We start from the raw sequence: 27,910 nt of genomic DNA, 5'->3' as shown, positions 1-27,910 counted from the left end.
CATTCTTACTTGTTTTCCAGGCAAGCTAGGTTCCAGTCTCCCCAAGCACCTAGAGCTGTGATGTTATAAAGGTAGTGGTCTAACTTCTTTTGCTTCACCAATTCAAATTGTCAACATTTAAGGAACCAGCTCAAAGCCTACCTCACTCCGAGTTTCTTAACCAAATTTACAGTGAGCAGTCTTTACCTTCTCCAAACACCTGTGGTATTAATGGCTGGTATGGCAATCCTGTAAGTAGCTAGAGTGTCACATTTATTCTAGTAAGGTCAAATTCCCCAGTGAGACTGTAAGTACTTAGTAAACAAAGAATTCAGTCTGTTTATCTTTTGCACCTCCTATAATGTCCAGAACAATATTCTATTTTTTAAAAATTTAATACGTGCTTACATGTTAAATAAAGAGATCAATTCAGAGTTTTATTTTTAAGAATTACAGGTGGCTAATCATTCAATTAATAAGTGATTACCTACGACTGCCTCACGTAGGCCTGGGCACTTGGTCACATGATCCTTTTAATCAAGAGGAGATACCAGTATCCCTAGTTTACAACTAAGAAAACAGAAGCTTAGACAAGTTACTTATTTGCCCAAGGACACAAAATCAGGAACAGGTACAAGGAGCACCAATATGGTCTTGCCATACTAAACTTTATTTATTTATTTGTTTATTTATTTTGAGACAGGGACTCACTCTTGCCCAGGCTAGAGTGCAGTGGCATGATCACAGCTCACTGCAACCTCCACCTCCTGGCATCCTGGGTTTCTGAGACATTTCCTGCCTCAGCCTCATGAGTAGATGAGACTACAGGGTTTCATCAGTACACATCACAACACCCCGCTAATTTTTGTGTTTTTAGTGGAGACAGAGTTTCGCCATGTTGGCCATTCTGGTCTCAAACTCCTGACCTCAGGTAATCCACTTGCCTCACCTCCCAAAGTGCTGGGATTACTGGTGTGAGTCACCAGACCCAGCCCTCATACTAAACTTTTAAATTTTCCTTGCCATTTCATTTCAGCCAAATGATTTGCAAGCTGTACAAATCCGACTCTTTACCAATGGTTCCTACATTTTTGTTGAAGGATTGACATTCTTCCATCATTAAAATGATTCTTTCTCCTTTAACGAAAGTTAAATGATAAACTCTTCAAACTCTTTTTAAGCCAGCATGGGGTTTTGTTTGTTTGTTATTGCTTTTAGAACACAGGAAGGCATTTGAGTATTTACATTTACTGTCAATACTTATGTCCAAACTTGTATCCAGGGCTCCCCCACACCACATTTTTAAGTCCCTGCCTTTCACATCCAATCATCATATTAGGCCAAACACTCTATTCCCTCTGGTTTCATTGAGGGAAGTGGGGGTCGAGAGGAGAAGGTAAGCAAGGGAGCCAGAGGAGGCAAACATCTTTTTTTCACTATGTCAGAAAAAGTTGGCTGTTAGCAGCCATGTTAATAGAGAAGTTCTACTAAAAGGCAAATTACACTGATGTTTATAAATTCCCCCAGTTGAATAATGATGCATTTCTCAAAACGAACAAAGTGAAAGTGGAGACATTTACCTGAAGGAAAAATGTAATAAAAGAAATAATTCCAAGAACTAGAAACAATAGTGAAAATATGTTACTATTCTGTCGTTTTGTTTCAGGATCCTCATATCTTGTAAAAACCTGTGAGAAAACATTTAAAAGATTTTTAGTTCAATCAGTGAAGAACCCATCCTGGACATGACCTATTTCCCATCTAGCCTAATATTCAGAGATCAGGAGAGCCTTAGTACACTGGAAATCGGGGTTGGCTTTCCTATTGCCAGCTTTAAAGGTATCTGTATTCTGCCTTCCGTGGAGGCCAAGGATGGGTCTGTCATTCATAAATTGATCCATTAATTTTTCTGCTCAGATTCCCTCGAGTCATGAGTACCACCTCAACTGCGTGAAGTTGAAATCAGAACAAATACTCTCCTTTTCCCTTGGTGGAGAACTACAACTATGGCAGTTCGTTGCTTTACTGTTTGGACATTTCAAACTGTCCCAAAGTGTCTGTGGAAAATCTGATGTGGTTTCTTGGTGAACCACAGAGCCGTGGTCATTCACTTAGCCTAGGCCTTTCAAAAAGAAAGGAGTTTCCTTGACCCTGCGTTCTTTGTAGGATGGCCAGTTAGACAGCCAGGACACTACAGTTACCTGACCTAGCACCATACATGAAAATTTTTCCAGAGATAGTTAGAAGGGCTGATAGGGTGTTTTGGACTCAAGGAACACAGAGAGTAACCATTCCTCAGGGAAATAAAACACACATCTCCCTTCAAAGCGGGCCAAAATCAGTCCTGTAGGATGGCCACATTCCTAACCCAACACAGACAACTTTATCCTTCGTAAAAAACTATCAGACAATAACAACAACAAAGGATTTTTGAAGAGATTAAATAAATTTTTTTGACTAGTCAGTCCAATAAAAATCTTAACAATTATTGAATTCTCACTCTGTGTCAGGTATTATTCTACGCAAATTCATATATACCATTTCTCTAATCCTGGCAAACATCTCCTGAAGTATGATTTATTATCATCACAGTTTTACACAAATAGAAACTGAAGTATAGAGAGGTTAATTTAATTTGCTCAAGTTAACACTGCCAGCAAGGGATGACTCAAGGATATAAATTCAAGCAATCTGATGCAGAGCCCACTATCTTCAATAAGGCAGACACCTGGTTGCCTACTCAATATCTAAGAGCTAACATGCCAGCCTTGGGTCACATACCTCCAGACTTATTGTTATATGAAGAATGAGAAAAATATAAAATCAATAAATTGAGGTTTTGTTACAACCAAACCCATTCCTAGCTTAACCAGTTCCTCTTTTTTTCTTTTTCTGACGACACCATGGTCTATCCCCCTCAACCTGCAAGACATATGTCAGTGCAAGGATCAGCAAACTATGGCCCACTGGCCAAATGTTTATATAAAGTTTTAATGGAACACAGCCGTGTTCATGTTTCCACATTGTCCTTGTGTACTACCAGATCAGAGTTGAGTATTTGCAGCAGAAACCATATGACCTGCAAAGCCTAAAATATTTACCATCTTACTGTTTATAGAAAAAGTTTGCTGACTCCTGCCCTGGAACACCTACTCTACAGAATCAGACATTCAATCACATTCTCAGAATTTTTTTCAACAACTAGAAAAATATCTGGCACATAGCAGACACAAAAAATAATTCTTGAAGCCAGGTCCAGTGGCCCACACCTGTAATCCCAGCACTTTGGGAGGCCAAGGCAGGTGGATCACTTGAGGTCAGGAGTTCGAGACCAGCCTGGCCAACATGGTGCAGCCCTGTCTCTACTAAAAATACAAAAATCAGCCACGTATGGTGGTACGTGCCTGTAATCCCAGCTACACAGGAGGCTAAGGCAGGAGAATCACTTGAACCTAGGAGGCGGAGGCTGCAGTGAGCCGAGATCATGCACCACACCCTAGCGTGGGTGAGAGTGAGACTCAAAAAATATTATTATATTTATTATATATATCATAATAATAAATATAATAATTCTAGAAAATATATATATATACATATTTTTTTTTGAGATGGAGTCTCACTCTATCGCCCAGGCTGGAGTGCAGTGGTACGATCTTGGCTCACTGCAACCTCTGCCTCCTGGGTTGGGGCAATTCTCCTGCCTCAGCATCCTAAGTAGCTGGGATTACAGATGTGTGCCACCACACCAGGCTAATTTTTGTATTTTTAGTAGAGATGAGGTTTCGCCATGTTGGCCAGACTGGTCTTGAACACCTGACCTCAGGTGATCCATCCACTTTGGCCTCTCAGAGTGTTGGAATTACAGGCATGAGCCACCATGCCCAGCCAATGAATGAATCTATTAAACTGAAATAAGCTAGCCAGGCATGGGTAGTCCTGAATAGTCACATATATTTTGTAGAATCAAAAGTCAGTGTTTAGCTTATACTTCTTGTGGTAATCAATCTCTTTCTTCACAATGTTTTCAGCAGTTATGGCAACGGTTTCTTCAGCTTGATGTTTGGACGTATGTTATTAAACAGAGAGCATTCCTTTCAGATTGTAACTTTATTGTTGAAAATGCCACCGTTAAGATGAGTGGAACCAACATATGTCAACCTCCATCTTTAGGAAGCTGTTCCTTTTTATTTTAATCTTACCAAGTGGGATGAAAATTACATCTTACAAAAGTAGCATGCTAGACATACTCATGTCCTGGCAAGTATATATGTTAGAGAACAGTGCATTCTCAAGCCAATCTGACAAACATTTGAGGAACTCTCTTTGGACACTAGTGAAATGAGAGTTAAACAAGGTTTGTTCAGAGCCCAATGTTGGCAGGTATGAGAAAGTCTCATCAGTTTCACTGACTCTTTCAGGAAGCTGAAATAAACTAGGCCCTAGGGAAAAACCAACTGCGAGGACAAAGGAAAGTTCACAAAGCTACCTTTCCTATCACATATCAGACTTCTATTCTTACGTCTTCAAGCCAATTAGTTTTGTATGAAGATATACAGATTTTGTGGCTTATGTATCCTGGTTCAAACACAAACAGTTCATTCATTCATTTTTCAGTCAGAACTCACAAGTAAATCACACAAATGGTCATCACACTTACCCCTATAATCTTTGAAAATATTACTGAAAATGCTGGTTGCAGGCCTCCATTTATAATGGCACAAAATACACCAACAACGAAATAAGGCCATTCAGTTAAATTTAGCTTCAAAATCCTCCAAAAGGAAACTGGAGGTATACTTTCATCCTAGAAAACACAAATTGTTACAACAGGCTAGTTATAAACTTTTATAATTGATTTTATAATGTATAGTTCTTATATACACACAAAAATTTATACAGAAATATATCCTATCCTTATTCCTTATCAAGTAATAAACTATGACAATTTTGCTTCAAAAAATGTCATAGTGATTATTATTTAGCTTCAAAAAATGCTGACAAATTTTGCTACAATACTTTTTTTTGTTTTTTTTTGAGATGGAGTCTTGCTCTGTAGCCCAGGCTGGAGTGCAGTGGTATGATCTTGGCTTACTGCAACCTCCGCCTCCTGGGTCCCAGTTCAAGCAATTCTCCTACCTCAGCCTCCCAAGTAGCTAGGATTACAGGCACGAGCCACCATGCCCAGCTAATTTTTGTATTTTTTAGTAGAGATGGGGTTTCACCATGTTGGCCAGTCTGGTCTTGAACTCCTGACCTCATGATCTGCCTGCCTCAGCCTCCCAAAGTGCTGGGATTATAGGCATGAGTCACCGTGCCCAGCCAATACTCATTTATTTTTAAAAAAATAAATGATGTTTCCACAAACACCTAACTTTTATTTGGTATTCAGAACCTAGCAAGAATAGAAACAGAATAGAAATTTTGATACTTGAAGACCGACTATAGTCTCTTTACACTTTAAATTTTAATTCTAAAAATTCCGCCATATAAATTAACACTCTTAAAATCTAACCTGATTTTAAAATGTTGACGTTCTGGTTTGTGGAACATTCTGGGGGATAGGACAGGAGGACTCTGGATAACCCTTTCTTGTTCCCACTCCTGCTGTAGCCCTAGCCCACCAAACTAGGGGAACCACAGTGGGTGAGATTAAAACAAACTCCACATCCCCCTTCATACCAGATTCTCTTTGGTACTAGGCTGTTTGTCTTGGCTTTGTGATCCACGGATACTCCTCCGACTTGATCTTTTTCTTATTAGACTGGATCCTGAATCATTTGGAGACATTTCCAAGGCATCAGTTTCACTTTTGGATTCATCAGCTGCATTTTCTAATTCAAGTTCATTTCCTGCTGTCTAAAATAAACAAGAAATATGCATAAGCTCATTTGGCTCTGTTAACCAATGAAAGTTAATCACTGACTGTCAGCTATCAAGGAAAACAGTAATTTGTTCAGTAACTGCAGGAAACGATAAAGCTAATCTGCTGGGTTGTCTTACGTGTATATGTGTGTTTCTGTATGATATTTGAATATAAAAACCAGTAAAGAAGAAGGATTCCCACTGACTATACTGAAATAACATGGCATTCATTCCATGTAGCTTATCTTCTCAGGCCCTTTTTTGTGGGTGTTTTGACTCAATCAAGTTTATTCTGGATCAGGGCGGTCAACAGAAACATGGTGCAAGCCATACTGTGAGCCATGTTATTTCAAATTTTCTAGAGGCCATGTTAACAAATGTAAAAAGAAAGAAGTCAAATCAATTTCAATTATACATTTTATTTTACCTAATATGTCCAGGATATGATTGACATCCAATGATACCATTTCAGCAGGTAATCAATATAAAAATTGAGATATTTTGCATCTTTTTTTGTACTACGTCTTCAGAACAAGATGTGCACACTCTACTTACAACATTCCAATTCAGATTCACTACTCTTTAAATGCTCTAAGGCACATATGGCTCCTGACTACTATAATGGATAACTCACCTTGAAACCTTTTAATTTTTTTATCTGTTTATCCTTCTTTATTTTCCCACTTTTCAAGGAAGAAAAGAAATCTTAAACACTGGTCTCATCCCGAATCCACCAAGTGTTTTTTCCTACTTTTAAAGATAATCAAATCAAATAATATTTATTTTTAGCATTAAATGCAAAATCAGTTTATCACTGAGATGACACTGGAAAATTCTAAAGTTAAACTATACCTGCATTGTGACAAGTTTGAAGTAAATTCCTTTCTCTTTCATGAGTTCATCATGATTTCCTTTCTCCACAATGACTCCATCATCAAAACCAGCGATGACATCAGCATTACGAACTGTAGACAAACGATGAGCTATCACAATGGTGGTCCGGCCTTTTCTGGCCTAAAGAGAGGGAAATTTGGTTTCTGAATATACTAATAAGTACATGACAAAACTTATCCATTCAGCATATATTTACTGAACCAATGCTTTGGGCATTGGAAAACCATCAAATCTATATAAGACAAACTCTGACTTCAATAAAAGCATAGACAATTGATAATAGTTAAAAAAGATGTTTTATTATAATAAATACAAACACAACAGTCAAATATTAATATTATGTAAGCCCGCAAATATTTTACTTAACCGAAATTTGCAGTAATAATCAGGGGCTTGTGAAAACCAACAAATTCCTAAGGCCCAGACATTGGCCAATCCAAACAAACACAGGCCATTGAGCTGCACTGGTATACACCAGCTAGTAAGCAGCTGTAGGAATCATAATATCCTGTCCCACATGACCTCCTGGATGAACAAGACAGACAATAAATGTGAGGCAACAAAGTCCAGACCTCAGTGTCACACTGACCTGAAATAAATGTATGAATTTATTTTATCCAAGGAGCCTGTGTGAGGCTCAGTTTATTCATATGTAAAATGGGAACAATTAGTACTCACTTCTTAGAGTAGTTGTGATGACTAAATGCAATAATGCACTCAACACTGTGACTTATCCATACCAAGTGCTTAATAAGTGATACTTATTCCTATGTAGAAGAATCATGGAAAAATTGAAGAGTCCTGTAAATCTCTTTTATTTTCACAGAGGAACAGAGCCAGGTACCCAGGCCTTGTCTAAGACTTCTTTAACCTTTGTAACTTTTCCAGTGCTCGTGATTTTTGTTACTCTGTATTTCTCTCCAGTAACTAGCAATACAATTATCAAAACCAACACACAACATTTTCAGGATCAACAGGATAAGCAGAAGTAGAAAACTTCAAAAACAAAAGAAATACACAAGAGAAAAATTAGGTGGCAAAAACTAGAAAATACAGAAGACAACAGATCGATTCTTTGCATGTTTTTGAGAAAAAGGGGGCATGTGGAATTTTCCCCCAAAATTTATACCCTAAAGTATTTTAAAATATAACCTTTTAAAATGGCTTTTATTTATAATTTAATGCATACTTTCACTATAGATTAATAAGGAAACACAGATAAGCAAACAAATAAGTGGTGGCTCATATCTGTAATTCCTGCACTTTGGGAGGCTGAGGTGGCCCAGGAGTTTGAGACCAGTCTGAGCAAGATAGTGAGACCTCATCTCTACAAAAATATCTAAAAACAGCTGGGGGCTGGGCACAGTAGCTCATACCTGTAATCCCAGCACTTTGGGAGGCTGAGGCAGGTGGATCACCTGAAGTCAGGAGTTCAAGATCAGCCTGGGCAACATGGTGAAACCCTGTCTTTACTAGAAATACAAAAATTAGCCAAGCATGGTGGCACGTGCCCGTAATCCCAGCTACTCAAGAGGCAGAGGTTGCAGTGAGCCAAGATTGCACCACTGCACTCCAGCCTGGGTGACAGAGCAAGACTCCATCTAAAAAAAAATATCTTGGCATGGTGGCACACACCTGTGGTCCCAGCTACTTGGGAGGTTGAGGTGGAAGGATCACTTGAGCCTGGGTGGCAGAGGTTGCAGTGAGCCATTAGGGCACCACTGCACTTCAGTCTGGGTGAGGAAAGGAAGGGGAAAGAAAGGGGGAAGGGAAGGGGAAGGGGAAGAAGGAAAGGAGGAAGGGAAGAAGGAAGAAAGGAGGAGGAGGAAGGGGAGGAGGAGGAAAGGAAGGAAGGAAGGGAAGGAGGGATGGAGGGAGGGAGGGGTGAAATCACAGATTAAGCAAAATGATGGGGGAAAAAAAGGAGCCACAATCCCATCTGCCTCTATTTTGGTTCACAGAATGTTTAATAAGCTGCTTTTTTTCCCTCCCTCAAAAATTTATTAAGACATTGACAGGATGTTTAAAGGAACATTCAGTGTTGTTTTACTAGAGACAGGGAGAGTTGGAACAAATATGGTTTCATCTTTGAATTCTATTGTGACATCTCAACTCGGAGCACCTTTGGTTAGAAAGTCTCCAGCTCCACATTCCTGGTCCTCACAGAATTATCTCTGTTACTATCACATGCTGGAGATCAAACGCACAATGCCTGGCACAGGGCAAACACTCAAATCTTATATGGTGAATGAATCATATGGACTCAAGCCTTGTAGGACAGTCAAACTCTGTTGATAGTGAGTAACGTTTCATGCCTTAGGTAGGTTTTCAGTATCACAGGCTCTCTGCCCCTCTCCTGGAAATAAGAGGTTTCTTATTTCCCACAGAGTCTTAAAGTGGCATTCAACACCTTGAAAATTAAATATGGACCTTCAGGTTGTATTTTTCTCTTCTTGGCAATATTACAAACTCTCAAAACCTAAATAACAGGGTTATCCAAATAGTCAAGTTTTGAAGATCACAATGAAGATGAATTTTCACTTGTGTCTATATTTCTATTTTTTAATTTAAAAGATTTGCAAGTGTCTTTAGATGAAAACTTATTCATCATCACTTAAAATAAGATCAGAGAAATAAATACAAATTGAACAAGAAAACAAACAAATAGGAAAAGAGTTCAAAGAGCCCTAATGCTTTTATTTTAATAGCTGAAGAAATCACCTAGAAGCTATCAGAAATTTCCTTTTCTAAGACCAATATTTACAAGAATTGATAGTAGAATGTTCTTATGCTTATAAATTAGGCTGGTTTGAACTAAGCCTTACTGACCTTATCCAGAGCCACCTGAACCACTGCTTCACTTTCCGTGTCCAAGGCTGATGTGGCCTCGTCCAGCAGGAGGATCTTGGGGTTGCGAACCAGGGCACGTGCGATGGCGATCCTCTGCTTCTGCCCACCACTCAGCTGGGCCCCTCTCTCTCCAACCAGGGTGTCAAATTTCTACCACAGAAAACCCAGAATGATTTAGCATAAGGACAAGCTATCTCAGCTCATATTTTAAATCGGTAAGGAATCCTATACACAACCCAAGTCTCACAGGCAATACAAGTCCATTAGCACAATAACCAAACCCAGTTTTTAAAAATTTGTCTATGACCAGTTGATATTGCTAGAGCTTTCAAATCTGAAGTAATCTTGATTTCCCTTCTTAGGAATTCCCCTCCTCTGATTTATATGAGTTTCCTAACTTCCTATGTAGTAGGCCTGCATTTTATTCTTTGCACCTCTAGAAAGGCAAAGGTCAAGGACAACTTACATGAGGCAGTTTCATGATAAAGTCATAGGCATTGGCTTCCTTGACAGCTTTCTCAATTTCATCCATGGTGACATTTTCACGGCCATAGCGAATGTTTTCAGCGATCGTGGTGGCAAACAACACAGGTTCCTGACTCACCACACCAATGATTTCCCGTAGAAACCTTACATTTATGGTCCTAATATCCTGTCCATCAACACTGACCTGAAACCAAAAGTAAGTGTGACTTTCATACGTTTGTAGTTGAAAGGGCAATACCAGAAAGATGTGCAATGTGACTGGTGATCGCCACAGTGTCTAGCTCAGCACAGGGCATCTCACCGTGCCTTCTGTGGGGTCATAGAGCCTCTGTATCAGCTGGACCGTTGTGCTCTTCCCACAGCCACTGTTTCCAACCAGGGCCACCGTCTGCCCACTCTGCACCTTCAGGTTCAGGCCCTTCAAGATCTACCAGGACAAGTGAGAAAAAAACTTTAAGGCAATTCACAGACACAGGGTATAGGAACTGACCGTTCAATACTAGGTTTAAATATACACGCATTTTTTTCATAATCTCTAAAGAAAATATCAGAAACTCTTCATTCAATAGATTAATTGTTGATTGATCATTGCTCACTGTACCTTAATTTCCTTTCGAGATGGGTAACTGAAGTGAACATTTCTGAATTCCAAATTTCCCTTGATATTATCTGGTTTGTGCCCACTCTTCGAATAGCTGTCAATGCTTGGCTTCTAAACAGAGTCAAATTTTAACACAGTATTAGGTTACAATAACTACTTTTAGTGATATTTTGTGGACAGCTGGATAAAGAGACAAAGAAATTGACTCTTTTTTTTTTTCCTCTTTTTTTGAGATGGAGTTTCTCTCTTGTTACCCAGGCTGGAGTGCAATGGCGCAATCTCGGCTCACCACAACCTCCGCCTCCTGGGTTCAGGTAATTCTCCTGCCTCAGCCTCCTGAGTAGCTGGGATTACAGGTATGCGCCACCGTGCCCAGCTAATTTTTTGTATTTTTAGTAGAGATGGGGTTTCACCATGTTGACCGGGATGGTCTCGATCTCTTGACCTCGTGATCCATCCGCCTCGGCCTCCCAAAGTGCTGGGATTACAGGCGTGAGCCACCGCGCCTGGCCCCAGAAATTGACTTTTAACTGGACAATCTTTTAGATAGACGGGTAAGTGGCCAACTCAGACTTACATTATCAATTATCTTGAAGATTTCATATGCTGCTCCTCTTGCATTTGCAAATGCTTCAATGCTTGGAGATGTCTGTCCAACACCAAAAGCCCCAATTAATACAGCAAAGAATACCTGAGGAATGTGAAGAAAAAACATCAAGTTACTCAGATAGTGACAGCAAAAATTTTTTCATACTTCTTCTGCCTCTTTCTAACATAGCTAATTAAAATTTAAAATAGCAAGGCAACATATAAGTACTGGGTGTTAAAAATATTCTAAAAGTTTGTAACTAACAGTACATTTAATTCCTTTTTTCCCTTTTTTTTCTTTTTTAAGAGACAGGGTCTCATTCTGTCACCCAGGAGGAGGATGATTCTGTCACTATGATGCAGTGGTGCAATCACAGCTCATTATAACCTCTACCTCCTGGGCTCAAGCAATCCTCCTGCTTTAGTTTCCCAAGTGGCTTGAACTACAAGCATGCACCATCACACCTAATTTTTTAATTTTTTGTAGAGATAGGATCTTGCTATGTGTCCCAGGCTGGTTTCCTGGCCTCAAGCAATCCTCCTGCCTCAGCCTCCAAAAGTCCTAGGATTATAGGCATGGGCCATCCCACCCAGCCAAAAGTAAATCTCAGATGTGTCACCTCAAAAAGTGTCAAGTGAGGTGATGGATATGTTAGCTTGATCTGATCACTCCACATTTTGTGTGCGTGTGTGTGTGTGTCTGTGTGTGTGTGTGTGTGTGTGTGTATACATAAACATCACATTGTACTCCATAAGTGTAATACAATTATGGTTTGTCAATTAAAAAGAGCATAAAATTAAAAAAAGTTTAAGACAAAGTCTTGCTTTGTGGCCCAGCCTTGAGTGCAGTGGTGCAATCTTGGCTCACTGCAACTTCAACCTTGTGGGCTCAGATGACCCTCCCACCTCAGTCTCTGAAGAAGCTGGGACTACAGACAGGTGCCAGCATACCTGGCTAATTAAAAAAAATAAAAAAATTGTAGAGATGGGATCTCACTACGTTGCCCATACTAAAAATATTAGAGAACTTTAAATACTTTTCAATTTAGAATGCAGAATTAGTCTTAGTTGTTCAATAAAACAATGATTTAAATTTTATAGGGCCAGAATATTAAAATAGGATATTTTTACATTTCTTTCAATGTCTAAGATCTTTTTATTTAGACCATTAGCAGAGTAAAGTGGAAATAAACACTAGCAGAGAAATCAGAAGACCTAGTTCTAAATCCTAAATTGGTACTAACTAGCTAGATGTTGTTAGGCCATTCTCAGAATCTTTAGCTTCAATTTCTTCATTTGAACAACAGGCAAGGTTCTATCCGTTCTCCCTATCCAGCAATCATAGAGATATTGTATCATGATAAAACAGGGTATATGAACATTTTTTGTAAATTATAAAGCACACACACCTAAGGCATTGATCCTTTATCAGGTTAAGTCTTTTTTGCCACAGGCCATGTTCTCTTTAGGTCTTTTTGTTTTGTTTTGTTTTATGCAAATCAGTTTCTTATTGGTAAAGATTTAGCTTTGTTTCTCTTTGGGGTTGATGAGAATTAACGTTATTATTTATTTTTTCTAAACCACATGGAATTACATTGTTCAGTAATTTATACAGAAGGAACTTTGCTAGGTGATTCTATATTCATTATCTCAATCAGTCCTCAAAACAACACTGAACGTTGAAGCTCATTCCTATCATGTCATGTGGGAGAAAAGGTATCAGAGGCTTGAAAAGCTCAGCTGGCTGCCCTAAATCATACAGCTAATAAGTGACACAGCTGCCATTTGAACAGCTGGTCCGATATCAAACCCCACACTTCCTATTCTGGATGCCTTCAGTTTGTGAGGTATATTTATGCCCAGTAAATACTGGATTTAAACTGCTTATCTCAATCACAGTTAAACAGAATACATCTCTTAAAACAACTAAAGCTCACCAATAGCATCACTATACTCAAAAAAGCTTTATGGGAAAAGCCATTCCTGACTGAGTAATGTTGGATACAGCAAATTTAAAAAACAAAAGAGGTGATTATTGCATCCATATTACAAATCTGGCTCCTGAAAAAGGGAATTGTTTTAAGGAATTCCACAAAATATCATCTCTCATTGCCTCAATTTACTTGTGTCTGGCCTATGAAAAAGGAACTAAGTGACTCTTTTAACAGTGTGTATTTTACTAGATCCAGACACAAATTGAGTTTGGTTTGCAAATTATTTCATTGTCTTCAAAATAAAAAAGGACAAAATTAAATGGCAAGACTGTGCGCTTGCACAAAGGTCTATAATGCAGAAAACTTCCAAATAATCTTCTAGGAAGACGAACAATTTATACTTCTATAATTTGTGAGGTGGATTAGCTGCCATTCGAAATAATTTGAAAATAAGTCAAACTGTGTATTTCACCATTTTTGTGAATTGTAAATCAGAAAATAAGAGTGAAGTGTTTAGCATCAAGTTTGACACAAATAATCTCAACAAATAAAAGTTCTCGCGATTGAGATTGCTAATGTTAGTATTATTTAGGCCACAGGAGAAATTGGGCAAGATATCTGCAAAAAAGACAACAAAACTGGTTGTCGGATGCATCTAATTTTTTTCCACTTTTTAACCTAGTAGTGCGTGTGCCTGTAGTATTCAATAGTTGTTCAAAATACATTCTTCTAAAGTCAAGTCAACATTACTGGATATCATTGTCATTTTAAAATAATGGTTCATTTCTTCATATAAATCACTTACAGTGAGTACTTGTCCAATAGTATATTCCTCTGAGAGGACCAACGTGGTCCCATACCAGAAGGCCAGAGCGTAAGATGCATAGATCAGTAGGAAAGCAGCACCTATAGAAATATTGGCTGTAATGGCTTTCTTTATCCCAATTCTTTTAGCTTCTTCTAAATTTTTGTTGTACCTGGGAAAAAGAACAAAAATGATCACATATACTCACAAATTTTATGAAAACATGTCAACATAGCGTGAGAGTTACTGAGTGGCTAGGATATGCTGAGTCCTGTGATGTGCATGCATTTTGTCCTCCTACTAATACACTGACCCTATATAGTAGTTTTGCAGAAGAAAAAACTGAAATTTACAGAGATAAACTTATTTGTGGGAGAGTCTTGTAAGACTTTCTTCTCTGGCTTTAGCAATAGCAAAATAAGTGAAGCAATATTTAGCAAACATCTAGAACTTATATTGTTTCACACACAAGACAAAATAGAAGCCATGGAAAAACCTGTGTTTTCCTTTTAAAATCTGCATGCCTCTTTAATGAAGTAAGTTAGAAAGTGCTAAAAAAAAAAAAAAAAAGGGGGAAAGTCATTTAAATCTCTGAACATTAAGGAAGTTTGGAGACAGTTTGCTCTCTGTCCTGACTTTCTCTAGGACTGTCGGAATGACCAACTGAGAGGTTACGTGTGAGAGCATTTTGAAAGCTCTGAATTGCCATGTAATACTTTTTACACTTATCTCATTTCCATAGATGTTTAGTTTAAAAATCAGTGAACTGGCCGGGCGCGGTGGCTCACGCCTGTAATCCCAGCACTTTGGGAGGCCAAGGCGGGTGGATCACGAGGTCAAGAGATCGAGACCATGCTGGTCAACATGGTGAAACCCCGTCTCTACTAAAAATACAAAAATTAGCTGGGCATGGTGGCGCGCGCCTGTAATCCCAGCTACTCAGGAGGCTGAGGCAGAAGAATTGCCTGAACCCAGGAGGCGGAGGTTGTGGTGAGCCAAGATCGCACCATTGCACTCCAGCCTGGGTAATAAGAGTGAAACTCCGTCTCAAAAAAAAAAAAAAAAAAATCAGTGAACTACAAAAATTATTTGGCTTACTGGTATATAAAAGTCCATCATTATTCATCAGTATTCCCTCTCTTCCTTCTCCTTTCTACATATTGACTATGCGTCCTTCCCTCTCTTAATGCTCCCCGACACTTGTCATGCTATGGCTGCCTGCTGCTGGACTAACAGGCTCTGACCTGGCGGCTTGGGCCATCCAGGGTTTCTGGCTGCCTCAAGGGCTGAGAAAAATTAAATTCTTAGCGTATCTATAATTCTGAACCACTGACAGCACAAAGGCCTACCCCAATTTAACCAAACCTGGAGAGCTCCCATTAATACTTCTTTGCACAAATATAGGAAATTATACAAAAGGGGCAAAAATGAGAAAATAAAAAAAAAATCCAAAAATAATGTTGGAGTCACTGACAGATTTTATTTCTCCAGTTCTAATGACTTAACGCTTATTCCCAACTGATACTTCAAATATTTTTGGTATCAAAGCTAAAGGAAATGATGTCTGTAACTCTACCTTCATTCGAAAGGAACAGAGTAGACTACTCTATTTAAGAAGAGCGCTATGGAGATAAGCTAACGGAGCCCAGAGTTAAAGGAAAATAAGGAATTTTGCAAATATAGAACCAAGGTAAAAGGATTGGAGAAACAGGACGGACTGTCTTGTATCTGTCTATATTTTCTTAATCACAGCTCCCTGCAGAACCTAGAGCATTGCCTTGTATAGAGGAGGAGCTAATAATTGTTGAAATTAAGGAACTTACTTCCTTATAAAAGTCATACTTTCAGGTCTTTGATCCATAAAATTCCCAACTATATACATATCACATAGTATAATATTAATTTCCTTTGGAGAACTTGTTCCATTAGTATGTACAGCAGAGTGCAAGCACTGTCTAGATATGAACATGCATTGTTTCTTGCTCTCATGACTACTTTAACTAGGTGCATTACACAGTTACAAAAGCATGCCAAGTGAAATTTACATCACTACCATGTTCACTAAAGATGAAATTTAAACAGAACTTCATAGTGACAATGTATCAACACATCATCAGTTTCTACCCCCCAAAATGTAAATCCTCAACTTGCCAGTTATCATCTGAGAAGAAAAAATATTTTTGAGAAACATGTTTGAATGATTTATATACACACATGCACACACACACAACACACAGACACATATGTATCTCTCACTTTATGAGATGATCTGAGATGAAAGGTACACTGGGCATAACTTACATAATAGTACGTTTAAGGAAATTTAATGCATATGTTCTACACTCTGCTATCTCCTTTATTTCAGTTCTCGCTTACCGAGACTAACGTAGAAACCAGTATGATGTTGTCCTACGCAGCCAGAGGAAACATTTGCACAGAAGCACAAGGAAGAAAATCATTTAGACTTCGGAAAGGAGAAATAAAGGAAAGAAGGGGGTAAAGGGAAATGAGACATAAACAATACTCCTTTTCCATAAGGTCTTTGTTGTTTTTCAATACAAATGTCATATATAAAACTAGGTATTAAAATCATTCATTCCTCAAAAGGTTTGCTATAGAAATGATCATCAAAGTAGGAGTGGCTAAAATAGACTAAAGTTACATAACAAAACCATCAGTATGTAGGAAATATGATTCCTCTTAAATATTATGAAAATATTTATTAATAATGCAAGTAACCACTTATAAGAGCAAGGAACAATTCTGGTTAAGCAAACAGAAATAAATACTATAGATAAATATATTTTCCTTTTTTTCTTTTTTTCATTATTTTTTTGTTTGTTTTTTTTCTTTGATAAATATATTTTCAAGATACATAAAAGGAATAAAAATATTTTTAAATTAAAAAGAACAAAACTATTCTATATGATTGAATGAAATTCATTTTAACTTCTGGTTAAATTTCCATTCAAAGAGAGCCATCTTTCCCCCTGTACTGCAAATTTGAAAAGAAAGTCAGATTAAGACCCCTAGTACTTTATGTAGAAGCAGAGAAGCAAAGGAGAACTGGAAAGAAAACTGATTGTTTGGTCTAAGAATAGTCATCAATTCTACTTCCAAGTTATACCCCAAATCTAGGTACCTGTCACCCCTGTCCTGCCTCTGCTCTAGATCAGGGAGATCCTGTGGCCTGGACCACTCTGCCAGCCACCCCACTGGTCTCCCTGCTTCTACCCTTTGACTTTTCACATCCATTCATGAGACCCATTAGAGGCAGAGAAACAATCTGAAAACATAACGTGGATCCTTATTCCTCTGCTTAACACCCTCAACCACTCTCCCGTGTCCTTGGAATACAATCCTAACTCTTCACCATGGTTCACCATCCCTATATTCTGGCCCCTGCCCACTTCAATCTCCCCTTACTCAACTGAGCTTCAGTCACGTAAGCCTTATGATGTTTCCTAGAACATATCAAAGTCTTAGCCACCCCAGGAAACCTGGAACACTCTTCTTCCAACCCATCCTATCCCTCTTCCCCCATGGCATGGTTTTTCTCATCCCTCAGGTCTCAGCTGAGATGAAACCTCCTCAAAGAGGCCTGCCCCAACCACCATATTTAAAGTTAACGTGCCCTCCCCATCATCATCATTACATTCCTTGATTCTTTCAGAGCAATTTTTTTTTATTATCATACTTCAAGTTCTGAGGTACATGTGCAGAACGTGCAGGTTTGTTACATAGGTATACACGTGCCATGGTGGTTTGCTGCACCCATCCACCCATCATCTACATTAGGTATTTCTCCTAATGCTATCCCTTCCCTAGCCCCCCAACCCCAGACAGGCCCCAGTGTGTGATGTTCCCCTCCCTGTGTCCATGTGTTCTCATTGTTCAACTCCCACTTACGAGTGAGAACATGTGGTATTTGGTTTTCTGTTATTGTGTTAGTTTGCTGAGAATGAGAATGTAAACCTTTGGTTTACAATTTCATTTATGTCCCTGTAAAGAACATGAACTCATCCTTTTTTATGGCTGCATAGTACTCCATGGTGTATATGTGCCACATTTTCTTTATCTAGTCTATCATTAATGGGCATTTGCCTTGGTTCCAAGTCTCTGTTATTGTGAACAGTGCCACAATAAACACATTTTTAAATCAATATTTTTATTTATTTCTTTGACAATTCCTTATATTTCTTTGCCCCTTTCTCCCTTCCTTCCATTTTTATCCATCTTACTATTTTGACTGGAAATCATACAATATCCTCTATTTCTCATTCACAGCTGAAAACCTAGAGCCCTAGCTTTGTTTAGACCTTTATAAAATAAAACAAGAAAAGAAAAAGAAAACCTAGAACCTAGCACAGTACCTGGCATGTTGTAGGTGCTGAATACATTTGTTAAATGAATAAACTTTTAAGAAATGGCCCACCTGGGAAGAACAATAGGCCATCAGTTTGTAGTCCTATGTCAACTCTTGATCTCCAAGCAAAACTAATTACAGTTCTCCAAGGGAGACTGTCTTTTCAAAGATACATTCAAGTAACTCATATTTTCTGAAGAAATGATTCCATATATAAAATACTTCTTAGTGCAAATATAGAAATCTCTGGATATAGCTGTGTAAGTCCATTTGTTTATCCTTATAATTAAAAGTTGATCACCATTTTCTCTAGGAAAAATATTTTCACGTCTAACTTATTAAAGCAATCTCCATCAAATCTGAATTCCTTTAAACCTTCAGTGAACTAAAATGATTGGATTTATCTAAGTTATAAATGTTGGGTTTCACTCCCATAATGTCCATTTCCTTCTTCTCAGGTTTTACTCCATCCATCATTATAGATTTTGTTGCTAATAATGTCCTTAAAAATATTGTCAGTTCCTCAAATTTAAGATGAATTTAATTGTAACAAGTACTATTATTCTGTTATTTTATAAAGCATTAAGAAAGGAGTTTAATAGGACTTTCCATATGCAGCTAGGACCCAAAGGACTATACCTCAGTATATTAAGCAACACACAGCAGAATTCACATGTCTCAATCTTGACACCAACCAGGTGAAGGAAGGAAAAAACCTCCCTGAGAATCTGGACCACAAAGCAGGACGCATGCAGGTCTGAGTATGAATTTACACTACCAGTGTGGTCCAAAAACAACTAGACACAGAATTTAATGTAAGATGGTCTCAGATTAGCAGGGTACCCATGGTGAATAGCAGAAGCAAACATAAATCCTGCTTGAAAGTATTGGACTTCAATCCAGATTCACAGCAATTGTAAGATGGCACAGACTGGTAGGTTTATTTCAATTTCAGAGATGATGAATTCATTCAGAATTGATGAAAAACCATATATTTTCTATTTGTTCATTCCTGGTTTAAAGGAATGCCATTTATTCTGAATAATGATGGGTATCCAGAGATCTTATTGTATATTGTTAGCTTATAAAGCCTACCGAAATTTCTGTGTAGATAATCATATTGTCTGTGAATAATGACAGTTTTCTTCTTGTTTTCTGATCCTTATTGCCTTTATTTTTTTGTTTTCTTTTTTCATTCTTACTTTTATTTGTTTTCTTGGTCTTATTATCTAGCACTAGTGCAACACTATACAGAAATGATGCTAGCAGACATACTTGCCTCATTCATTATTTGTTTTTTATTTTTTAAATTGACAGACAAAATTGTATTTATTTATTTCGTTCAGTATTTTAAATGTTAAAATGCTTTTTAATGTTTCACCACTAAATGTTTCCTGTGGGTCTCTAGTATATTAAGAAGTTTGTTTTTTATTCCTAGTTTTAAGAGTTTTTTTTGTCACGAATTGTCTATAATTAATGCTTTTCCCCTTACATCAAAACAAATTTTTTTATTTTAATCTGTTAATATGGTTAATTATATCAACAGATCTAATGTTAAAACCATCTTTGCATTCGTAGGATAAAGCCAACATGTTCAGGATGATTTCAATCTGTTATTTTTCACGATTTCATTTAGCTAATTATTTATTTATTTATAATTTGTGCATCTATGTTTTAGGTGAAACTGTCCTTTAGTTTTCCTTTCTCATATTATACCTGCCTGGTTGTAGTATCAAAGTTATACTAGCCCCATAAAATGAACTCACAACATTTTTTTTCCATTTTCTACAACAATTTATGTAAGATAGAGTTATCTCTTCCTTGAAGTTGTGGTAGAACTTGCCTACAAAATTATCCAGACCTATGATTTCTGCTTGGGTGGGTAGAAGCAGTGGAAAATGGAGACTTTTAACTTTGAATTTAATCCTTTTAATGGTTATTGGTTTACTGAGGTTTTCTTCTTAAGTAAGGATTTTAATCTACAGTTTTCTAGCATATTGTCTATATCATCAGGGTTTTAAAATTTATTGGTATAAAGCTGTAATTTATAGATATTTTAATCTGTTTCCTAATTCCTTCTTTTTTTGTTCCTGATTAAACATATAAAATGTTTAGTTATTTATCAGTCTTTTTAAAGAACTATTTATGGAGTTGTCAATCTTCCACTCTTTTGCCTTTATTTTCTATTAAATTAATCTTTGCTTTTACCCTTATTATTTCCTTCTAATATTTTATTGTTCTTTCTCTAACTTCTTGATTTAGATACTTAGTTCTTCAATTTTCAATAATTTTTAATTTCTTCTATAAGATACTCTGGTATCACTGGAGTAGGACTCATTGTTAATGTAAAATCCTCAGCTTTGGAGAGAGATCATTTTCTAGTCCACAGAGCAGTATAAATTCAGACCCCAACTGCAGATAGCAGTCAGGCCTGAGAATCTAACTTCTACTGGGAGATGTTTTTCCCCAACTGTGAAACCAGGCAGAAGTTGCTAAGTCTGGTTGGTCTTCCAATGCTGTTGGGCATATTATGTTTCTGGTCCACTTTTCCTCTGAGGAAAATTGAAAAAGAATTCCAAACCCAAAACTTCATTATGTCTCTGCTCAAATATCAGCTAATCAGATAAATATTTTTCTGAATAACCTATCTAAATAGTGTCTTCATGATTCTCTTATTTTATTTCCCTAAATAATATTTACCCCAACTGGTATATTCCCTCTTTGCTTATTTGTGGCTGTCTATAACCTTACCCAACCCCATTAGAATTTAAGCTCCATGAGAGCCAGGACTTTACTTCATTGAATATTTGCTCAGTCATTAAGCAGGACTCCTCATTTTATTTTATTACTCAGACATATTTTAAAGCAAAAGGAAAGACCTTAGCAAAAATCAAAATGTAACACAGATACTGCTTTCCTTGGAACTATGGCACTTAGCCATCACAAAGTATTCTCAGAGGACATATCTTTATATTTACGAATATACTATATGAACAAGAGCACTCCAAACATATATGCACAGTGAAAAAAAATTATAGCGTGAATACTCATATAAGTACACCTGAGATCAAGAAAACAGAGCACTGCCAGAACCACAGAACCCCTGCCACGTGTTCACTTCTCATCATACGACTACTCATCTTTCCCAGAGTTAACCACTATTTTGATTTCTGAAAATTCCCTCTGTTTTCTTTATGGCTGTACCACACAATGTATAACTCCTTTAACCAATACAGTTCACTTTTTACTACTTTCAAATATATATATATTCATAACATTGAAATGTTATAGCATCAGAATATTATAATTTATAATTGAATTTATAATTCAATTTTAAATAAAATCTGTTGCTGCTTAGAAATCAGTAATCTGATTTATATTATAAATTTCAATAAATTACTATCTATGCTCTCAGAAATCTAATAAAAGGGAACAGCTGCAAGCATAATACTAAACACATAATATAAAAGATTTTGAACTTTTGTACAAACGTGCTTTTTGGTTATATTTTCATCTTCCAAATCATGTAGCATATGTCAACTAAGTTGGGGCCTGGGGAGAAGGGAAAATGAACCACAGATTAAAATGTCCCCATAGATCTGACACGAAATACTCAGTCAATCTTAGAAAATCAATAACTAACTTAACAGAGGGAAAAAATACATCAGAGATATAAAATACATTTCAGCCTTAGGAAACTATTTTTATGTTATTGCCCATCTAGAAAACTCTTTGAATTGGCAGGTAAAAGTACAATTAGAATTGCAACTTCTCCAAAATATGAGTTATGCTGTAATATAACCATTAAGCTATTTAAGAAAACATACATATGGGAGAAAATGCTTATAATTAACACTGTCAATCTGAAGGGCCTATGAGAAGACAGAATTTAACATTTCGATCCATTTAAAAAAGAAACTCAAACCTTTCAAGTTCTTTCTTTTGTCCTCCAAATGCAATCACAGTTCTAATTGCTGCCAAGACCTCTTCAGCTACTGCTCCAGCTTTTGCATATGCTAAGAGTTCTTTATCAGTAAATGAAGATAATATCTGTTTAAAAATACAATTTTAGATCATGAAAAAATTTTAACACATTAATATTATCTTTTGTAAAGTAAAAATAAATATAAACATAGGGCTGCTTATACATTAATGTAAATGTAGAACAAAATCTGTGTGTCACTTCCCTTTGGTCATCATGTTCTATTTTATTAGTATCTATATTCACTTTGTAAGCCACTCCAAATGCTGTTTGGACTGAGATGGTACATAATAAAATAGATAAATTGAAAATGTTATTTTCCCATTGAAAACCTCATAGATCCTCATTTAAAGAAATATAACTAGAACTTTTAGAAGATGATAAATTTCAAAAAGAAAGTCTATACTACATTATAATTATAAACAAATATAGAAAACAGGCCTTATGTAAAAGAAACATGGTGTGTGCTCAACACGTCAAGTGCTAATGGTACTCTAATTCAGAAGTGTCAAGGCGGGAGGCCAGAAGAATTCAGAGGACCAAGTCCATATGGTAACATGACTTCAAGAATGTCTCACATGCCAAACAGTTTCCTCTGTTGGTGCTCTTGGGCAAAGCAATACACTGAGTCACCAAAGGAGGTCTTCGCTTTGTGGATGCTCTTTTATCCTTCTGTTTGGTTCCTGACCATTTACTCTGTGGCTGGAACAGTACTGGATACTTCACATACACAGAAGTTCATTAATTCTTCTCAATTGCATAATGAAGTGGCTATTTTCCCTACTTTACATATGAGGAAATGGAGGCATAAGAAAGTTAAATAATTTTCTAAGTAAAATATCCAGGATTCAAGCCTGAGTCATAAGGCTTCATAGCCTGAATTAACAGGCACTGGAGTAAACCTCTCCCTGAAACCAGCCACTGATGCATGAACTTGGGTCCCAAAGTTGGATCAACTATTATGAAAGTTGGATCAACTATTATGAAAGTTGGATCAACTGCAATGGGCAAAGGACTAAGGTTACTGTACCTAGAATGCTGAAGTGGTCAACTATCTAAATAAAGATTACACATGACAGTCCAGGTGTGGTGGCTCACACCTGTAATCCCAAAATTTTATGAGGCCAAAGAGGAAGAATTGCTTGAGCCCAGGAATTCTAGACCAGCCTGGGCAACATGACAAGACCCCGCCTCTACAAAAACTTTAAAAATTAGCTAGGTGTCATGGCACACGCCTATTGTCTCAGAGGCTGACTGAGGCGGGAAGATAGTCTGAAACTAGGATGTCAAGGCTGCAGTGAGTAGTGGGTGCACCACTGCACTCCAGCCTGGTCAACAGAGCAAGATCCTGTCCTCCCCATCCCTCTCCCAAAATTACACACAATCAATTTATTTTTAAAATTCTGATTAAATAGAATTATATTCTTTCAATAAACAATTCACAGGCATTTGTAGACTCAATTATGTAAGTAACATTGGTCTATTCCTTCCGGGCATAAAAAGCTCAAGATTGTTTGGGTTTTAACACTGAATTTTTCCCTTTCCTACGTATGAAAGTAAAAGGAGGCTAGAGGAGGCTGGGCGCAGTGGCTCACGCCTGTAATCCCAGCACTTTGGGAGGCCGAGGCGGGCGGATCACGAGCTCAAGCGATCAAGACCATCCTGGCTAACATAGTGAAACCCCGTCTCTACCAAAAGAACAAAAAATTAGCCGGGTGTGGTGGTGTGTGCCTGTAGTCCCAGCTACTCAGGAAGTTGATGCAGGAGAATTGCTTGAAACCAGAAAATGGAAGTTGCAGTGACCCGGGATCGCACCACTGCACTCCAGCCTGGCGGTAGAGCGAGACTCTGTCTCAAAAAAAAAAAAAAAGGGTAGCTAGAGGAATGGGTGGATGAAGGCAAATGAACATTGATTAATTATGTTCTAAATGCAGACATTGTGCTGCACGTACCCAGTCTCTTTAGTACCCACATCGATCCACTAGACTTTCCTGACTTCTCAAAGCAGTCTTCCTGTGGCTGCCCCCAATATTAGGAGAACCATTCACAATAGGAGGTCTGAGATAGGGTGGCCAGAACCATCCCTGAACAAACAAATCTGTGGAATAGAGGAGGCTCACACGACACGCTTTAGGAATGTTCTTCTGCTCCTTCTGAAACCTCATCGTGCCACAACTGCCCACAACAGAGGCAACCAACAACAGGAAGATCACTTCAAAGTGATACTTTAAAGAAATACTTCAGGAGTTTTTAAAAACATTATTTTAATTGACTGTTAATATATCAAGTACCGCAATGAATTCAACAAATCTAGCTCCCTTTTCTTCCTATGACCTTCCATCATTACAAGCAGACAAAAATATGGTAGAACCTTCATTAAGTGTGGTGTTTTTCAAGAGATCATGTCTGTGAAACAAAAAAAAAGACCCTCTAACCTATCCTATTCTCAAGGATATGAAAAGGCCAGGCACGATGACTCACACCTATAGTCCCAGCACTTTGGGATGCCAAGCAGGAGGATTACTTGAGGTCAAGAGTTCAAGACCAGACTGAGCAACACATGGAGACCCCCATCTCTACAAAAAAATTTAAAACTAGCTGGACGTGATGGTGCATGACACAGTTACAATGCAGAATAATTCAGTCGAAAGGATCCCTCAGGCTACCTTTTATAACCACAGCTGCCCCTATCCCTACCCCTTGCTTCTCCTCCTCTTCTCCATCACTCTTAATTTCTAGCAACCACTAATTTGTTATCTTTATAATTCTGTCATCTCAAGAATGTCATATAAACGGAATCATGTGGTATAGAACCTTTTGGGATTTTTTTTTTTCCGCACGGCATAATTCTCTACTGATTCATTGAGACAGCTGCATGTATCAATAGCACTTTCCTTTTCATTGTTGGTTAGTACTCCACTGTATGGAAGAACTAGTTTCTTTACCCATTTGTTTACCAGTTGAAAGAGATCTGGACTGCTTCCAATTTGGGATTATTATGAATAAAGCTGCTATATAAACTTTTGTATACAGGCTTTTATGTAAGCAAGTACAGTTCTGGATTGTATGGCAATTGCATGCTCAGTTTTATAAGAAACTGAAAACTTTTTTCCAGAGTGGCTGTACCATTTTACACTCAATAGCCACGAGGACTGCTCAGCTTGTATTTTCCCAGCTGGGTTTCCTGGTGTCCTCCCTGTAGCAGAACTGACGACCTAGTTTTGTCCCAGTGCTCAATCCCGAGGGGACAGAGGACAAAGCCACAAGCCTGGTCCCAACCCCCACAATTCAAGCAGACAGCTGAGGGTTATTGAGCTGAGAACTGTGGCCTAAGCTCGCGTGAGGGAAGAACACCAACTCTCAGAACGCTGAGAAGAATGAGGTGTGGGTTCACATGTGAGCATGGGAGCTGCAAATGCCTCCCTCCACAAGATTGGTCTGAGAAGGGTGTAGCTCATTTGCTAACCAGTCTTTGCCAGAGACTCTGACAGAGAACACCTAACAGCCCAATCATCTGGTTGCAAGAGGAGTGTGGAACCCTGCAGTTTCTTCACTCACCACTTCCTGAGGACCAGTTCAGGGCTAGGAGCTGGTCTTTGTACTCATAGACTCCATGCAAGCATCCCAGCTTCATTTTTCTTCAGCCTCAGTGTCTGTGTTGGTTCTCTATCAGCTTTCAGTGTTTTCTCTTAAAAGATGTTCGAAGTGTGACGGTTTCCTTGATATTTTGGTTTCTCTCAGTGGGAAAGATGTTGGAAGTGTGATGGTTTACGTGATATTTGGTCTCTCAGTGGGAGAGGTGTTTCCTGGTTGTGTCTACTCAGCCATCTTGTCCCCCAGCCTATTTATTTAATTTTTAAAAGTAGAGTGTAACAGTGTAGTCTTGGGGTCAGCTCTTAGCCCTTTTGTCAACGGATTGGGATCCTGGGTTCTCTATTAAGACTGTCAGGAGAAAAGAGTGGCTCTAACCACCACTGAAAAATTATTGGCATGAGGCCAATTGATCAACAGGAGAAAAGGTAAACAAATTGATTTGATGTCTATATATGGGAGTCTTCAAATGAAGACCCAACTTCCCAATAGGTTATTTTCTACTTTGTTGATGTAGGAACTTAGGTTATTGATTTGAGATCTTTCCTCATTTCTAAAATACAAATATTAATGCTATAAATTTCTCTCTTAGCACTTCTTCAGCTATACCCAAATACTTTATATGTTTTCTATGTATTTTTCATTTCCTTTAAGACTCCATGGGTTATTTAGAAGTGTATTGTGTAAGTCCTGTCTTTAGAGATTTCCTTATCTTTCCAATTTTGGTTTCTTGTTTGATGACACTTAGAAAAAACACACTTTATGATATCAATTATTTAAAATTCATTGAGGTTTGTTTTATGGCTCATGATATGCTCTATCTTAATTAATATTTCATGTATATTTAACAACAACAAAAAAGATTAATGTGTATCCTGATGTTGTTGGGTAGAATGTTCTATAAATGCCAGTTAGATCCTGTTGGTTGATTGTGTTATTCTGATCTTTCATATCCTAGATGATTTTCAGTCTAGTTGTTCCATCAATTGCTGAAGGAGGCTGTTGAAGTCTCCAACTATAATGGTTGATTTTTCTATTTCTCTCTTCAACTATCAGTTGAATAAAATTACAATAAAGAAATAAAAACTTTCAGTTTTTATTTTATGTCTATTTGAGGCTATGTTATTAGATGTATACACATTTAGGTTATTTTGTCTTCTTGGTGGATTGTTCTTTTAATCATTACACAGTATTTTTCTTTTCTCTAGAAATTTTTTTTGTTTTGAAGTCTACATTGTGGAATATTAATACAGTTACTCCTTATAAAAAATCGTTTGTATGGTCTATCTTTTTCCATACTTTTACTTCTACTCTACCTCTGTTGTTGAATTTGAATATTATTGGAAGCAGCATATAGTTTAGTCATTTTCTTTAACACACTGCCAATTTTTCTTTTGATTGGTACATCTAAACTATTTATGTTTAAGGTAGTTAATGATATGTTAGCACTGAATATATTATTTTATTATTTGTTTTCTATTTGTTTCCTCTGGTTTCCATCCTCTGTGTGTCTTTTCCTGCCTTCCTGCAGGTTACTTATCAAATTTTAGGATTCAATCTTCCTTTGTTTACAGTATTTTTCAATATATATTTTTGCAGGAGTTTTATAATGGCTTATCTGAGTATTGCAATATTCATATGTGACTTACAACTGTCTATTGGTATCAACATTTTACCATGTATAATTTGTGGTTCAATCATCAAATATGATTCATGAATCTCATGGGGCAAAGGAAAGTCTATTGTATATGCCGATATTTCTGCTCTTTCTGTTGTTCCCTTCCCTTTCCTGATGCTTCAATATTTCTTCTTTTGTCATTCCTTTTCTGTTAGAAAAAAATTATTTAGCCAATCTTGAACAGTAGGCATGCTAGTGAAAATCTTTTTTTAGTTTTCTTTAATGTGAGACTGTTTTTACTTCCTCCTCATTCCTGAAGGTTAGTCTCACTAGATATATATTCACAGGTGGCAG

The 27,910-nt window shown here is 37.5% G+C and overlaps 1 protein-coding gene across 1 annotated transcript in view; it reads right to left on the bottom strand.

Moving 5' to 3' along the window:
- The window catches only part of ABCB1 (ATP binding cassette subfamily B member 1), a 101,549-nt gene that overhangs the window by 37,588 nt on the left and 36,051 nt on the right, over nucleotides 1–27,910 (bottom strand). Inside the window, exons 8-18 of the mRNA XM_064380428.1 lie at nucleotides 22,291–22,415; nucleotides 14,000–14,171; nucleotides 11,250–11,363; nucleotides 10,673–10,783; nucleotides 10,373–10,498; nucleotides 10,052–10,255; nucleotides 9,565–9,735; nucleotides 6,694–6,855; nucleotides 5,659–5,835; nucleotides 4,637–4,783; nucleotides 1,560–1,667 (exon numbers count right to left, since the gene is read on the bottom strand). Coding sequence (XP_064236498.1) covers nucleotides 1,560–1,667; nucleotides 4,637–4,783; nucleotides 5,659–5,835; nucleotides 6,694–6,855; nucleotides 9,565–9,735; nucleotides 10,052–10,255; nucleotides 10,373–10,498; nucleotides 10,673–10,783; nucleotides 11,250–11,363; nucleotides 14,000–14,171; nucleotides 22,291–22,415 — 1,617 coding nt within the window. The remainder of the gene's footprint in view (nucleotides 1–1,559; nucleotides 1,668–4,636; nucleotides 4,784–5,658; nucleotides 5,836–6,693; nucleotides 6,856–9,564; nucleotides 9,736–10,051; nucleotides 10,256–10,372; nucleotides 10,499–10,672; nucleotides 10,784–11,249; nucleotides 11,364–13,999; nucleotides 14,172–22,290; nucleotides 22,416–27,910) is intronic.

Source organism: Aotus nancymaae, unplaced genomic scaffold (assembly GCF_030222135.1).
Source record: "Aotus nancymaae isolate 86718 unplaced genomic scaffold, 86718_ANA_hifiasm-v0.15.2.pri h1tg000025l, whole genome shotgun sequence".
Classification (NCBI taxonomy): Eukaryota; Metazoa; Chordata; class Mammalia; order Primates; family Aotidae; genus Aotus; species Aotus nancymaae.
The sequence above is the reverse complement of the archived record's forward strand: the minus strand, read 5'-3'. Positions and strand labels throughout refer to the sequence as shown.